We start from the raw sequence: 13,607 nt of genomic DNA on the forward strand, positions 1-13,607 counted from the left end.
ATCGCGGGGGCGCCGGGTGAGTCCCGCCACGCCGCCCCGGCACCCGCATGCGATTCTCCCACCCCCCCACAAAACAGCGCGCTGAGATTTACAGCAGGCCGCTCGGAGAATCGCCGCTCACCGTTTGTAACGGGCGAGCGCCGATTCTCCGGCCCAGATGGGCCGAGCGGCCTGCCCAATACGACGTGATGACGCCAGCGCCAACCGCACCTGGTCGCTGCCGGCGTGAACATTGGGCAAACGCTGCAGGGGCGGCCTGTGGGAAGGGGAGGGAGGATCGAGCACCAGGGGGGTGCCCAGAAGGGGTCTGGCCCACGATCGGTGCACACCGATCGGCGGGCTGGCGTCTGTGAAGGACGCACTCCTTTCCTCCGCCGCCCCGCAAGATCACTCCTCCATTTCTTGTGGGGCGCCCGCGGGGAGGATGGCAACCGCGCGTGCGCGGGTGACGTCATTTACGTGGCGCCGCTTTTACCCCCGGGGGTGGGAGATTAGGGGGCAAGGAGCGGCCTCCGACGCCGGAGTGAAACACTCCGGTTTTCACTCCGGCGTCGGCACTTAGTCTCCCGATGGGAGAATCCCAACCCTTGTGTAGAAGTGTGAGTCCTGCAGCACGGTGGCACAGTGGTTAGCACTGCTGTCTCACGCGCCGAGATCCCAGGTTCGATCCCAGCCCCGGGTCACTGTCCGTGTGGGGTTTGCACATTCTCCCCATGTTGGCGTGGGTTTCGCCCCCACAACCCAGGGTAGGTGGATTGGCCACTCTAAATTGCCCCTTAATTGGAAAAAATGAATTGGGTACTCTAAATTTATTTTAAAAAATAGAAATGTGAGTCCTGTCTTTCTTTGCACCTGTAAACATACTTGGTGAACAATGATTTTTGTAACAGTTTGCATTACTGTGAATTTGGGTGTCCAATTTTCTTGAGTGATACTTGCCTTACCCTCAGCCATCCTGTTGAAGTACATCTCCTCTACCTCACTCAGCGAGTTTGACCGATTCTCAACATTTACACAAGCTGGGAGAGTCGGCTCCTGGACTTTGGTAAATCCGTGTGCGCATTGTTTACATTCTGCAGAAAATAAATAACAAAAAGATCATATAAACCACGTAAAACATTTGCATTTACAGAGATGGGGAGAATTTATTTATGCAATGACTGTTATAATATTTTTTTAATTCATTTTACGAGAGGTGGCTGCTAGACCAGCGTTTATTGCCCGTCACTAGTTGCCCTAAGGTGGTGGTGAGCTGCCTTCTTTATTTTTATACATTTAGAATACCCAATTCATTTTTCCAATTAAGGGGCAATTTAGCGTGGCCAAACCACCTACCCTGCACATCTTTGGGTTGTGGGGGCGAAACCCACGCAGACACGGGGAGAATGTGCAAACTCCACACTGACAGTGACCCAGAGCCGGGATTGAACCTGGGACCTCGGCGCCGTGAGGCTACAGGGCTAACCCACTGCGCCACTGTGCTGCCCTGTGAGCTGTCTTCTTGAGGTGTAGGTGCACCCACAGTATCTGAGGAAAGGTGCAGTATCCAGTGCCTTCAGCCATTTCTTGACATCACGTGAAGTGAATTGAATTGGCTGAAGACTGACATCTGTGATGCTGGGGACGCAGCCAGCTTAGTCTGTGAGAGTACTACCGATGCTAGGAGGCTGCGATAGATGATCCACTCGGCACTTCTGGCTGAAGATTGTTGCGAATGCCTCAGTCTTATCTTTTGCACAGATGTGCTGGACTCCTCCATCATTGAGCAGATTCAATAGCAGCTTTCAAATTGGTAACTGGATAAATGATTGAAAAGGAGCCGGCGCTGACTCGATGGGCCGAATGGTCCCACCCAGTGCGGTACTATTCTGTGACTGTATGAAGAGGAAAGTCATGCAAGGCTTTCTGGGGAAGTGCAAGGGAGAGGGATTAACTGGGCAGCTTTATTCAGCGAGCTGGCATCGGCATGATGGGCCAAGTGGCCTCGCTTTGAGTTGCATAATTCTATCATTTTATAGTTTGTCACACATCTGAAAGCATCAACGAGTCTCATCTGGAAAATTAATCCTGAATCCAAGAGGTAAGATGGTCACCATGTCCATGGCAGCTCTCTGCAAGAGTGGATCAGTCAATGTCACTCTCAAGCCCTTTTCCCGTAACCCTGCATTTTCTTTTACCTTTGCGTCCTTCCTTCCTTTTCCTTCTTGAAAGCTTTGATTGAACCTGCCTCCAGCCCATCCTCGGGCAGTGCGTTCCAGATCCTAACCACGCGCTGCGCGAACAAAGATTTTCCTCATGTCGCCTTTCGCTTCTTTCAGCGATTACCTCTGGTCCGTGTCCTTTGGTTCTTGACCCTGCTCCCATTGGGAATAGTTTCTCCAATCCCAATTTCTCATACCCATCCATGTAACTGAAGCCCCTCAGTCCCGGAACCTTTCCTTTTTGTACCCTTGCTGATGCCTTCACTTCTCTCCCAAAGTGCGATGCCCGTAATTCAAACGATACAGCAGCTGAGGGCGTGATGCCACCATCAATTCACTCCGAGACACGAGTTGGAGTAAACTGTGGCTTTAATCGGCTTACAACTGAACCTGCCTGCGACTATGCTGAACTGAAGGCGGACTCCCAGGACCGCAGCACTTATACTTCCTGAAGGGGGTGGAGCCGAGGGCAGAGCCCTGTAGATGCTCCTCATCTCCCCCTGTGGGCAGAGCCGCGCAATGGCTCACAGATGGAGCCCACAGGGACAACAGTAAGGTACAGTGTGAATTATAGTGGTTACACATTCACCACAGGGCGGACCAGTACTTCTTTTTTTAAATCAAGGTTCATCGTACCTTCCTTGTTTTGTACTCTATCCCTCTATTATACAACCTAGGATCGGGCAGCACGGTGGGGCAGTGGGTTAGCACAGCTGCCTCACGGCGCTGAGGTCCCAGGTTCGATCCCGGCTTTGGGTCACTGTCCGTGTGGAGTTTGCACATTCTCCCCGTGTCTGCGTGGGTTTCGCCCCCACAACCCAAACATGTGCAGGCTAGGTGGATTGGCCACGCTAAATTGCCCCTTAATTGGAAAAAATAATTGGGTACTCTAAATTTATTTTAAAAAATAAAACCCAGCATCATTTGACAAGCTGCCAGGCCATTTTCAATGATTTGAGCACACGTAAATCCTGGACCTCCTAATCCAGCACACTTCTCTCTTTTTGCCTGTAACTTCACAGTTTCTCCATATTAAATATCATCTGTCCTCCCATCTAACTAGCCTTCTTTGAAATAATGTCATGGGGTTGTACATCTGGGAGGTAAGGCAAGGCCTTGTGTTCACATCTCATGCAAAGATCAATAGCTCTGGCAATGCAGCATTGCCCTCATTACTGCACTGGACTGTCCAGTTTACGTTTAGTGCCCAATTCTCTCCGCTGGGATTAGGAGCCATGATCGTCTGAACCAGGGGTGCGGGTGCCAACCCAGAGGTCACCAGCCCCTCTCAGGTCTCTTGGGGTCTTGATATGTTTTTGAAGAAAATCTATTTTTTGTGCAGCAAATTATCACAAAACTTTCAACTTCCTCTGACCTCTATTTCCGTGTTTCTCTTTGTCTAGTTTATTTCTGTTTAATTGTTGAAAAGAAAGTTGAGGAATTTGTCCTGGGAGAACTGATGAGCAAGCTGGAATTGAATAGATACAGCCAGTTAAATATAATTGTTCCCCCTGTTTTACTGGCTGTGTCCCTACTGATGTTAATCTAGCTCCCTCACACTGTCACTCAGTAACCCCTCTCCCCCAGCACCCTGTGTTACTGACTGTGTCTCTACTGATGATAATCCAGCTCCCTCACACTGTCACTCAGTAACCCCTCTCCCCAGCACCCTGTGTTACTGACTATCTCTACTGATGTTAATCCAGCTCCCTCACACTGTCACTCAGTAACTCCTCTCCCCCAGCACCCTGTGTTACTGACTATCTCTACTGATGTTAATCCAGCTCCCTCACACTGTCACTCAGTAACCCCTTTCCCCCAGCACCCTGTGTTACTGACTGTATCTCTACTGATGTTAACCCAGCTCCCTCACATTGTCACTCAGTAACCCCTCTCCCCCAGCACCCTATGTTACTGACTGTATCTGCACTGATGTTAACCCAGCTCCCTCACATTGTCACTCAGTAACCCCTCTCCCCCAGCACCCTGTGTTACTGACTATCTCTACTGATGTTAATCCAGCTCCCTCACACTGTCACTCAGTAACTCCTCTCCCCCAGCACCCTGTGTTACTGACTATCTCTACTGATGTTAATCCAGCTCCCTCACACTGTCACTCAGTAACCCCTTTCCCCCAGCACCCTGTGTTACTGACTGTATCTCTACTGATGTTAACCCAGCTCCCTCACATTGTCACTCAGTAACCCCTCTCCCCCAGCACCCTGTGTTACTGACTATCTCTACTGATGTTAATCCAGCTCCCTCACATTGTCACTCAGTAACCCCTCTCCCCCAGCACCCTGTGTTACTGACTATCTCTACTGATGTTAATCCAGCTCCCTCACATTGTCACTCAGTAACCCCTCTCCCCAAAACCCTGCATTACTGACTGTATCTCTACTGATGTTAACCCAGCTCCCTCACATTGTCACTCAGTAACCCCTCTCCCCCAGCACCCTGTGTTACTGTCATTGAGTAACTCCTCATCCAGTGATCTGTGTTACTGACTGTATCTCCAATGATGGCAATCCAGCTGTCTTGCGATTTGAAATATATTGCTGCAAGATGGGACATTCTGTTTTCTGTTTTTGTTGTCAAAGTGCTGAAGTGAAGTTCAACATTTTTTGAGGAGCTAAGGTATATCAGATCTGGGATGGCTATGTCCAATCATGACGTTTAAAAGCTTTGGGGATCATTGAACACTAAAGACAATTCAATATTATGGTAATAGGGCAGTAAAGTGGAGTTGGGGGTTGGAGATCATGGGTGATCTTATTGGATGAGGGAGCAGGCTCAAGGGGCCGAAGGGTCTTTTAAAAATTCTTTCATGGATGTGGGTGTCACCGGTTAGGCCAGTATATATTGTCCATCCCTAATTGCCCTTCAGAAGGTGGTGGTGAGATGCCTTTTTGAACCACTGCGCAGGTACACCCACAGCGTTGCGAGAGAGGCAGTTCCAGGATTTTGGCCCAGCAATAGAATCACAGAACTGCTGTGGCCGGTGCAGAAGAAGGCCACTCGGCCCATTGTGTCTGCACCAGCTCTCCAAATGGGCATTATTTTTTTAAATTTTATTTTTTTTTAAATTTAGAGTACCCAATTAATTCTTTCCAATTAAGGGGCAATTTAGCTTGGCCAATCCACCTACTCTGCACATCTTTGGGTTGTGGGGGCGAAACCCACGCAGACACGGGGAGAATGTGCAAACTCCACACAGACAGTGACCCAGAGCCGGGATCGAACCTGGGACCTCGGCCCAATGAGGCAGCAGGGCTAACCCGTGCCACCGTGCTGCCCCCAAATGGGCATTATGACTTGCGCCATACTCCTGCCTTTTCTACGTATCCCTATTCAAATAATCAGCTAATGCCCTCTGGAGTGTCCCAACTGAACCTGTCTCCACCACACTTCCAGGCAGTGTCTTCCAGACCTCAACTACTTATTGTGCTGGGGTTTACCCACCGGCCCCGCCACGTGATTTTCGGCGGCCCTCCAGCGGGATCTACCAACCCCACGGCTGTCAACGGAAATCCCCGGTGACTGCTCCCCTTGTCGCCGTGTGACCAGAATTTCCCGCCAGCGGGAACAGCTGGTAAATCCCACCCCTTGTGTGTTAACGTTTCTTCTCACAACACATTTGCTTCTTTGGCGAATCATTTAAAATCTGCACCCTCTCGTTCTCCATCCTTTCATTAGCATGAATAGTGTCATAACCCCCGTGATGGGTCATGGCACAACAATGAATGATCTTCAAATGGGGGCTTATTGAGTACGAGCTCCCCAGGATGGGGGTGGAGACAGAGGATAAAAGCAGGTCCCAGTCGGGGCCTGGTTAGATCGATCCTCCCAGTAGGGCCGACACTGGGAGTGAGGTACAAGAATAACAATGGAAATAAATCCAGTTATGTTTATAACAGTCTCCTTTGAAGTTATTACAAACACTTTCTCCCCGTCTACTCTGTCCAGCCCCCTCATGATTTTGAATGTCTCTAACAAGTCTCCTCTCAGCCTTCTTGGGCGCGATTCTCCGAGCCCCACGCCGGGCCAGAGAATTGCCGCAACCGCGCCCCGGCGCCGTTGCGCGATTCTCTGAGGTGCGGAGAATCGCCGCCATTTGCGCCGGCGCATTTTACGCGGCGCAGGACGCTGGAATCGGCGGGGCCACCGATTCTCAGGCCCGGATGGGTCGAGCGGCCATGCGGATACGGCAGAGTACCGCCGGCGCCGTTCACCCCTGGTCGCTGCCGGCGGGAACTCGGCGCGAAGGGTCGGGGGGGGGGGGGCGGCCTGTGGGGCGGGGAAAAGCGATCCTTCACCGGGGGAGGCCTCCGATTGGGTCTGGCCTGCAATCGGGGCCCACCGATCAGCAGGCCGGCCTCTCCCCCCCGCTCCCCCCCCCCCCCCCCCCCAACCCCCGGGCCTACTTTGTTACGCGGCCGGCCCCTGAACCCCCATGCCCTGTTGAGTCGCGGCCGGCACGCTGAAGAAGACCCCGCGCATGCACAGGAAACACGACGGCGTTCACGACGGCGCGAACACTTAGTCTCCATTTTGGAGAATCGCCCCCCACTTCTCGCCAAGGAGAACAGTCCAAACCTCTCCAATGTATCCTCACAACTGAAGTTTCTCATCCCTGGAACCAATCTTGCAGTGAAGAAATGTCAATATATTTCGAAAGTCAAGAATGTGTGTGGCTTGGGTGGGTGGGGTGGGGGGTTCCTGTGCATCTACAGCCCTTGTCCTTCTCGGTGGTAGAGGTAGTGGGTTTGGTCAGCAAGTACTGCCAAAGGAGCCTCGGTGAGTTGCTGCAGTGCATCTTGGAGACGGAACATAAAGCTGTCACTGTTCATCAGTGGGGTGGAGGGAGTGGAGGTTGAATGTTGTAGATGGGCTGCCGAAGAAGCAGGCAGCTACCCTGGATAGTGCCGAGATCCGAGAGTGTTCTTGGAGCTGCTCTCATCCAGGCATCTGCTGAGTATTCCATCATACTCCTGACCCGTGCATCGATAAGGCTTTGGGGAGTGAGGAAATTAGTATTTCTCTGCAGATTTCCCAGCCTCTGACCCGCTCTTGTAGCCACAGCATTAATATGGCTGCACTGTCAGAGGGTCAGTACTGAGGGAGTGCTGCACTGTCAGAGGGTCAGTACTGAGGGAGTGCCGCACTGTCAGAGGGTCAGTACTGAGGGGGTGCTGCACTGTCAGAGGGTCAGTACTGAGGGAGTGCTGCACTGTCAGAGGGTCAGTACTGAGGGGGTGCTGCACTGTCAGAGGGTCAGTACTGAGGGAGTGCTGCACTGTTAGAGGGTCAGTACTGAGGGAGTGCTGCACTGTCAGAGGGTCAGTACTGAGGGAGTGCCGCACTGTCAGAGGGTCAGTACTGAGGGAGTGCTGCACTGTCAGAGGGTCAGTACTGAGGGAGTGCCGCACTGTCAGAGGGTCAGTACTGAGGCAGTGTCGCACTGTCGGAAGGTCAGTACTGAGGGAGTGCTGCACTGTCAGAGGGTCAGTACTGAGGGAGGGCTGCACTGTCAGAGGGTCAGTACTGAGGGAGTGCTACACTGTCAGAGGGTCAGTACTGAGGGAGTGCTGCACTGTCAGAGGGTCAGTACTGAGGGAGTGCTACACTGTTGGAGGGTCAGTACTCAGGGGGTGCTGCACTGTAGGAGGGTAAGTACTGACGGAGAGCTACACTGTCGGAGGGTCAGTTTCTGGTCAATGGTTACCCCTAGGATGTGGACAAGGGGTTCGAGATCCTATTCCTGAACCTGCCTATTATGTTCTATAATCCTGGAGGATGATGGGAGGGTTTGGAGTGAGGAGTTCCACAGTGTTGAGCTTCTGATGTAAGGTTTCGAGGTGGAATGATGGGTCTTGATTTCACCCCAGTGATGTGTTTGCTTGAAAGTGTTTGCAGAATTCCTATTGAAAGGCTCCTGAAAGGTTTTTAAAGGCCTACCCTTTCCAAATTTAGATTTTCAGCAAATAGCAAAGTCATTGCCTGCGAGGAACACTGACAATCATGTGTAAGACAAGCTGTCCCTGTGGTTTGCAGCTGTGTTGCATGTCCGCGTGTGCATGTCGTGTGTGTTCACATGTGGGTGTGTTCACGTGTGGGTGTGTGCACGTGTGGGTCTGCGCGCGTGTTTCCCCATCTGCTGCCTTTGTTTACTTCCAGACAGACTGCTCCTACGCACACCAGACTTAACTCCCACATCCTCCATAAACGTAAAGTCATCCAAAACTCTGCTGCCCACGTCCTAACTTGCACCAAGTTCAGTTTACCCATCACCCCTGTGCTCGCTGACCAACATTGGCTCCTGATTAAGAAAAAGACAAAACTTTGATTGAAAGTGTTTTCAAATCCCCCACGCTCCATCCTCTCTATGTCGATAATCTCATCCAGATCTATAACCCATCAGATCGCTGCGCTTCTCGAATTCTGACCTCTTAAGCAACCCCAACGTTAATTGCTCACCAGTACTGAGGGGGTGCTGCACTGTCAGAGGGACAGTACTGAGAGAGTGCTGCACTGTCAGAGGGTCAGTACTGAGGGAGTGCTGCACTGTCAGAGGGTCAGTACTGAGGGGGTGCTGCACTGTCAGAGGGTCAGTACTGAGGGAGTGCTGCACTGTCAGAGGGTCAGTACTGAGGGAGAGCTGTACTGTCAGAGGGACAGTACTGAGGGAGTGCTGCACTGTCAGAGGGTTAGTACTGAGGGAGTGCTGCACTGTCAGAGGGTCAGTACTGAGGGGGTGCTGCACTGTCAGAGGGTCAGTACTGAGGGAGTGCTGCACTGTCAGAGGGTCAGTACAGAGGGAGTGCTGCACTGTCAGAGGGACAGTACTGAGGGAGTGCTGCACTGTCAGAGGGTCAGTACTGAGGGAGTGCTGCACTGTCAGAGGGTCAGTACTGAGGGAGTGCTGCACTCTCAGAGGGTCAGTACTGAGGGAGAGCTGTACTGTCAGAGGGTCAATACTGAGGGAGTGCTGTACTGTCAGAGGGTCAATACTGAGGGGGTGCTGCACTGTCAGAGAGTCAGTACTGAGGGAGTGCTGCACTGTCAGAGAGTCAGTACTGAGGGAGTGCTGCACTGTCAGAGGGTCAGTACTGAGGGAGTGCTGCATTGTCAGAGGGTTAGTACTGAGGGAGTGCTGCACTGTCAGAGGGTCAGTGATGAGGGAATACTGCACTGTCAGAGGGTCGGTAATGAGGGAGCGCTGCACTGTCAGAGGGTCAGTACTGAGGGAGTGCTGCACTGTCAGAGGGTCAGTACTGAGGGGGTGCTGCACTGTCAATGGGTCTGTACTGAGGGAGTGCTGCACTGTCAGAGAGTCAGTACTGAGGGAGTGCTGCACTGTCAGAGAGTCAGTACTGAGGGAGTGCTGCACTGTCAGAGAGTCAGTACTGAGGGAGTGCTGCACTGTCAGAGGGTCAGTACTGAGGGAGTGCTGCATTGTCAGAGGGTTAGTACTGAGGGAGTGCTGCACTGTCAGAGGGTCAGTGATGAGGGAATACTGCACTGTCAGAGGGTCGGTAATGAGGGAGCGCTGCACTGTCAGAGGGTCAGTACTGAGGGAGTGCTGCACTGTCAGAGGGTCAGTACTGAGGGGGTGCTGCACTGTCAATGGGTCTGTACTGAGGGAGTGCTGCACTGTCAGAGAGTCAGTACTGAGGGAGTGCCGCACTGTCACAGAGTCAGTACTGAGGGAGTGCTGCATTGTTAGAGGGTTAGTACTGAGGGAGTGCTGCACTGTCAGAGGGTCAGTGATGAGGGAATACTGCACTGTCAGAGGGTCGGTAATGAGGGAGCGCTGCACTGTCAGAGGGTCAGTACTGAGGGAGTGCTGCACTGTCAGAGGGTCAGTACTGAGGTAGCGCTGCACTGTCAATGGGTCTGTACTGAGGGAGTGCTGATCTGTCAGAGGGTCCGTACTGAGGGAGTGTTGCACTGTCACAGGGTCAGTACTGACGGGGTGCTGCACTGTCACAGGGTCAGTACTGAGGGAGTGCTGCACTGTCAGAGGGTCAGTACTGAGGGAGTGCTGCACTGTCAGAGGGTCAGTACTGAGGGAGTGCTGCACTGTCGGAGGGCCGGTACTGAGGGAGTGCTGCACTGTCAGAGGGTCTGTACTGAGGGAGTGCTGATCTGTCAGAGGGTCCGTACTGAGGGAGTGCTGCACTGTCACAGGGTCAGTACTGAGGGGGTGCTGCACTGTCACAGGGTCAGTACTGAGGGAGTGCTGCACTGTCAGAGGGTCAGTACTGAGGGAGTGCTGCACTGTCAGAGGGTCAGTACTGAGGGAGTGCTGCACTGTCAGAGGGCCGGTACTGAGGGAGTGCTGCACTGTCAGAGGGTCAGTACTGAGGGAGTGCTGCACTGTCAGAGGGTCAGTACTGAGGGAGTGCTGCACTGTCAGAGGGCCGGTACTGGGGGAGTGCTGCACTGTCAGAGGGTCAGTACTGAGGGAGTGCTGCACTGCCAAAGGGTCAGTACTGAGGGAGCACCGCACTGTCAGAGGGTCAGTACTGAGGGAGCACCGCACTGTCAGAGGGTCAGTACTGAGGGAGTGCTGCGCTGTCAGAGGGTCAGTACTGAGGGAGTGCCGCACTGTCAGAGGGTCAGTACTGAGGGAGTGCTGCACTGTCAGAGGGTCAGTACTGAGGGAGTGCTGCACTGTCAGAGGGTCAGTACTGAGGGAGTGCTGCACTGTCAGAGGGTCAGTACTGAGGGAGTGCTGCACTGTCAGAGGGTCAGTACTGAGGGAGTGCTGCATGGTCGGAGGGTCAGTACTGAGGGAGTGCTGCATGGTCGGAGGGTCAGTACTGAGGGAGTGCTGCACTGTCAGAGGGTCAGTACTGAGGGAGTGCCGCACTGTCAGAGGGTCAGTACTGAGGGAGTGCTGCACTGTCAGAGGGTCAGTACTGAGGGAGTGCCGCACTGTCAGAGGGTCAGTACTGAGGGAGTGCTGCATGGTCGGAGGGTCAGTACTGAGGGAGTGCTGCAGTGTCAGAGGGTCAGTACTTAGGGAGTGCTTCACTGTCAGAGGGTCAGTACTGAGGGCGTGCTGCACTGTCAGAGGGTCAGTACTGAGGGAGTGCTGCATGGTCGGAGGGTCAGTACTGAGGGAGTGCTGCAGTGTCAGAGGGTCAGCACTGAGGGAGTGCTGCACTGTCAGAGGGTCAGTACTGAGGGAGTGCTGCACTGTCACAGGGTCAGTACTGAGGGAGTGCTGCATGGTCGGAGGTCAGTACTGAGGGAGTGCCGCACTGTCAGAGGGTCAGTACTTAGGGAGTGCTGAATGGTCGGAGGCACCATCTTTCAGGGGGAAAATATTTTCCGTTGGATGTAGAAAATCCCAGGGCACAATTCGAAGAATGTCAGAGGAGATTTCCCTTGTGTCCTTTGACAATATTCATTCCTTAACAAAATTACAAAAACAGTGGGTGTGGTCTTTATCACATTGCTGTTTGTAGTGCCTTAAGGCTGAATAACAAATAGTCCGATTCCAGGTCCCAGTTTCAGTTCATTGTTCACTCATCACAGCTGAAATGAGCTGAACTGAAGATCAGTGAGGTTCATAGATTTCAGAGATGGGAATCTCCAAACATGAAGACAGACTTGAGAATCTGGAATTAGATAGTTTCCCAGACGTAAGAAAGGTTAAGTGGCGATTTAGTGAAAGTTCTGAACGTAATGAAGGTTTTTGATAGATTAACGAGGGAAAGATTACGGCCCCTGATTGGAGAGGCAGTGACAAAGGGGAATCAATTTCAAGTGATCATCAGGGTGAGGAGTGGGACGCCGAGAAATGTCATTTGTGCAGTTGGACCGTTGGAATGTTTAGCCCCAGAGAGTGGTTGGAGCAGTAAGAGGACCGTGCATTGATAGAGCATCCTTTCCATAGCAAAGCATTCCACAGTGCTTCACAAGAACATTATTCAATAATATCTGTCACTGAACCCCTTCAGGAGATGCTACCAAAAGCTTGTTCAAACGTGACTAAGTTTGAGAGGGAAGTAGAGGGGCTGAGACGTTTTGCGAAGGAACTCCAGGGCTGAGCACACAGCTGAAGCTGCAGGCCACCGATGGGGCAATGGTGGAAGCTGAAGATGGGCAAGAGGTCAAACCTGGAGGAAGGCAAGATCTCCAGAACCTGAGGAAATTGCAGGGATGGGGAGGGGCGGGACCGTGGGAAAAGATGAGGGGCGGGACTCTTCGTTCCCCGGCGCCGATTTTGTAATCGGCGGTCGGGCGGAGAATTCCTGCTTACGATGAAATTGGAGGTGGAGCCTGTGCTCAGATGCTCCGCCCCCTCTGAAACAGCATCATCGAGGGGCACGCTGCACGCCATTGGGACGGCCTCATGGACATTTTCTAACGGGCCTCCCACCGATGCTCCACCCCCCCCCCCTCTCGATGGGCCGAGTTCCCAACCGCGCGGTTGACGTGTGGTCTGAGCGTTCCGGCACCTGGCGTGACGGCTGCGGTCTGTGTCCAGTGCTGCCAACAGTCGGGCAGGAGCCGGGCTGGGGGGGGGGGGGGGGGGGGGGGGCTTCGTTGAGGGATGGGTAGACTGGGGCCTCGTCGATTCTTTCCACGTAAAACGTCACGGATCATCCGGTTATAGCCCCAAAATCAGAGAATCCAGCCTGAGAATTTTAAAATCAAGACATTGTCAGGTCAATGTGCAGAAGGCCTGATGGGGGAGAACAGGAGAGTTAGATTATCTCTGGACTGCTCTGGGCCCAGGTGAGATGGCTATGATGGCCCAAAAGGCCTTCCTTCTGTGCTGTGGATTCCCATGGCAACGCGCATCACCTGGTGACACTAATCTCCAGGATCTGTAAAATGACAGCCCCCAGTCATTTCTGAAGCTTGTTCCTTTTTTTTTTCATCTGTAACTGAAATGGTTAAAAACTACTTCGGGATTGCATATTTTCGGAGCCAAATCTTTAGCTTTGAAGCTGATGCATTTTGCTCGACATTAGAATCTCTTTACAAGGAGCTGCTTCAAGCTGCCTGGCTGAAGCGGCCAATAAACCCCACTGGTGCCAAGTAAGAGCATAGGTCGTACAGCAGTGTGAGCTGTTGGATTACCTTCCATCTCGCACTGGACTGAACACTCCGTTCTTTGAACAAGGTGTCCAGAAATGTCTGAATCGGACATCGCTTAATTTTAAATTATTTCCTAATTTTTGAAAGTCCCCTTTCCGCAGCCTGAAAGACTTTTGTTAATTTAGTGTCGGCTTGCCCCAAGGCTTACTGTAGCCGCTACAACAGCGCAAACGCAAGAAAGGGGCGGCACGGTGACAGTGGTCAGCACTGTTGCTTCACAGCGCAAGGGACCCGGGTTCAATTCCGGCCTCGGGTCACTGTCTGCGCGGAGTCTGCACTTTCTCCCCG

General features: G+C 52.6%; 1 protein-coding gene across 6 annotated transcripts in view; it reads right to left on the reverse strand.

Moving 5' to 3' along the window:
• LOC119953186 (rho guanine nucleotide exchange factor 18-like) overlaps positions 1 to 13,607 on the reverse strand; it is a 257,696-nt gene that overhangs the window by 154,530 nt on the left and 89,559 nt on the right. For all 6 annotated transcript variants that reach the window (XM_038777166.1, XM_038777168.1, XM_038777167.1 and 3 more), the window contains exon 2: positions 940 to 1,073. In XM_038777166.1, the coding sequence (XP_038633094.1) occupies positions 940 to 969 (30 nt within the window). In that variant the 5' untranslated portion in view covers positions 970 to 1,073. The remainder of the gene's footprint in view (positions 1 to 939; positions 1,074 to 13,607) is intronic.

The sequence above is a fragment of the Scyliorhinus canicula genome, chromosome 18 (assembly GCF_902713615.1).
Source record: "Scyliorhinus canicula chromosome 18, sScyCan1.1, whole genome shotgun sequence".
NCBI lineage: Eukaryota > Metazoa > Chordata > Chondrichthyes > Carcharhiniformes > Scyliorhinidae > Scyliorhinus > Scyliorhinus canicula.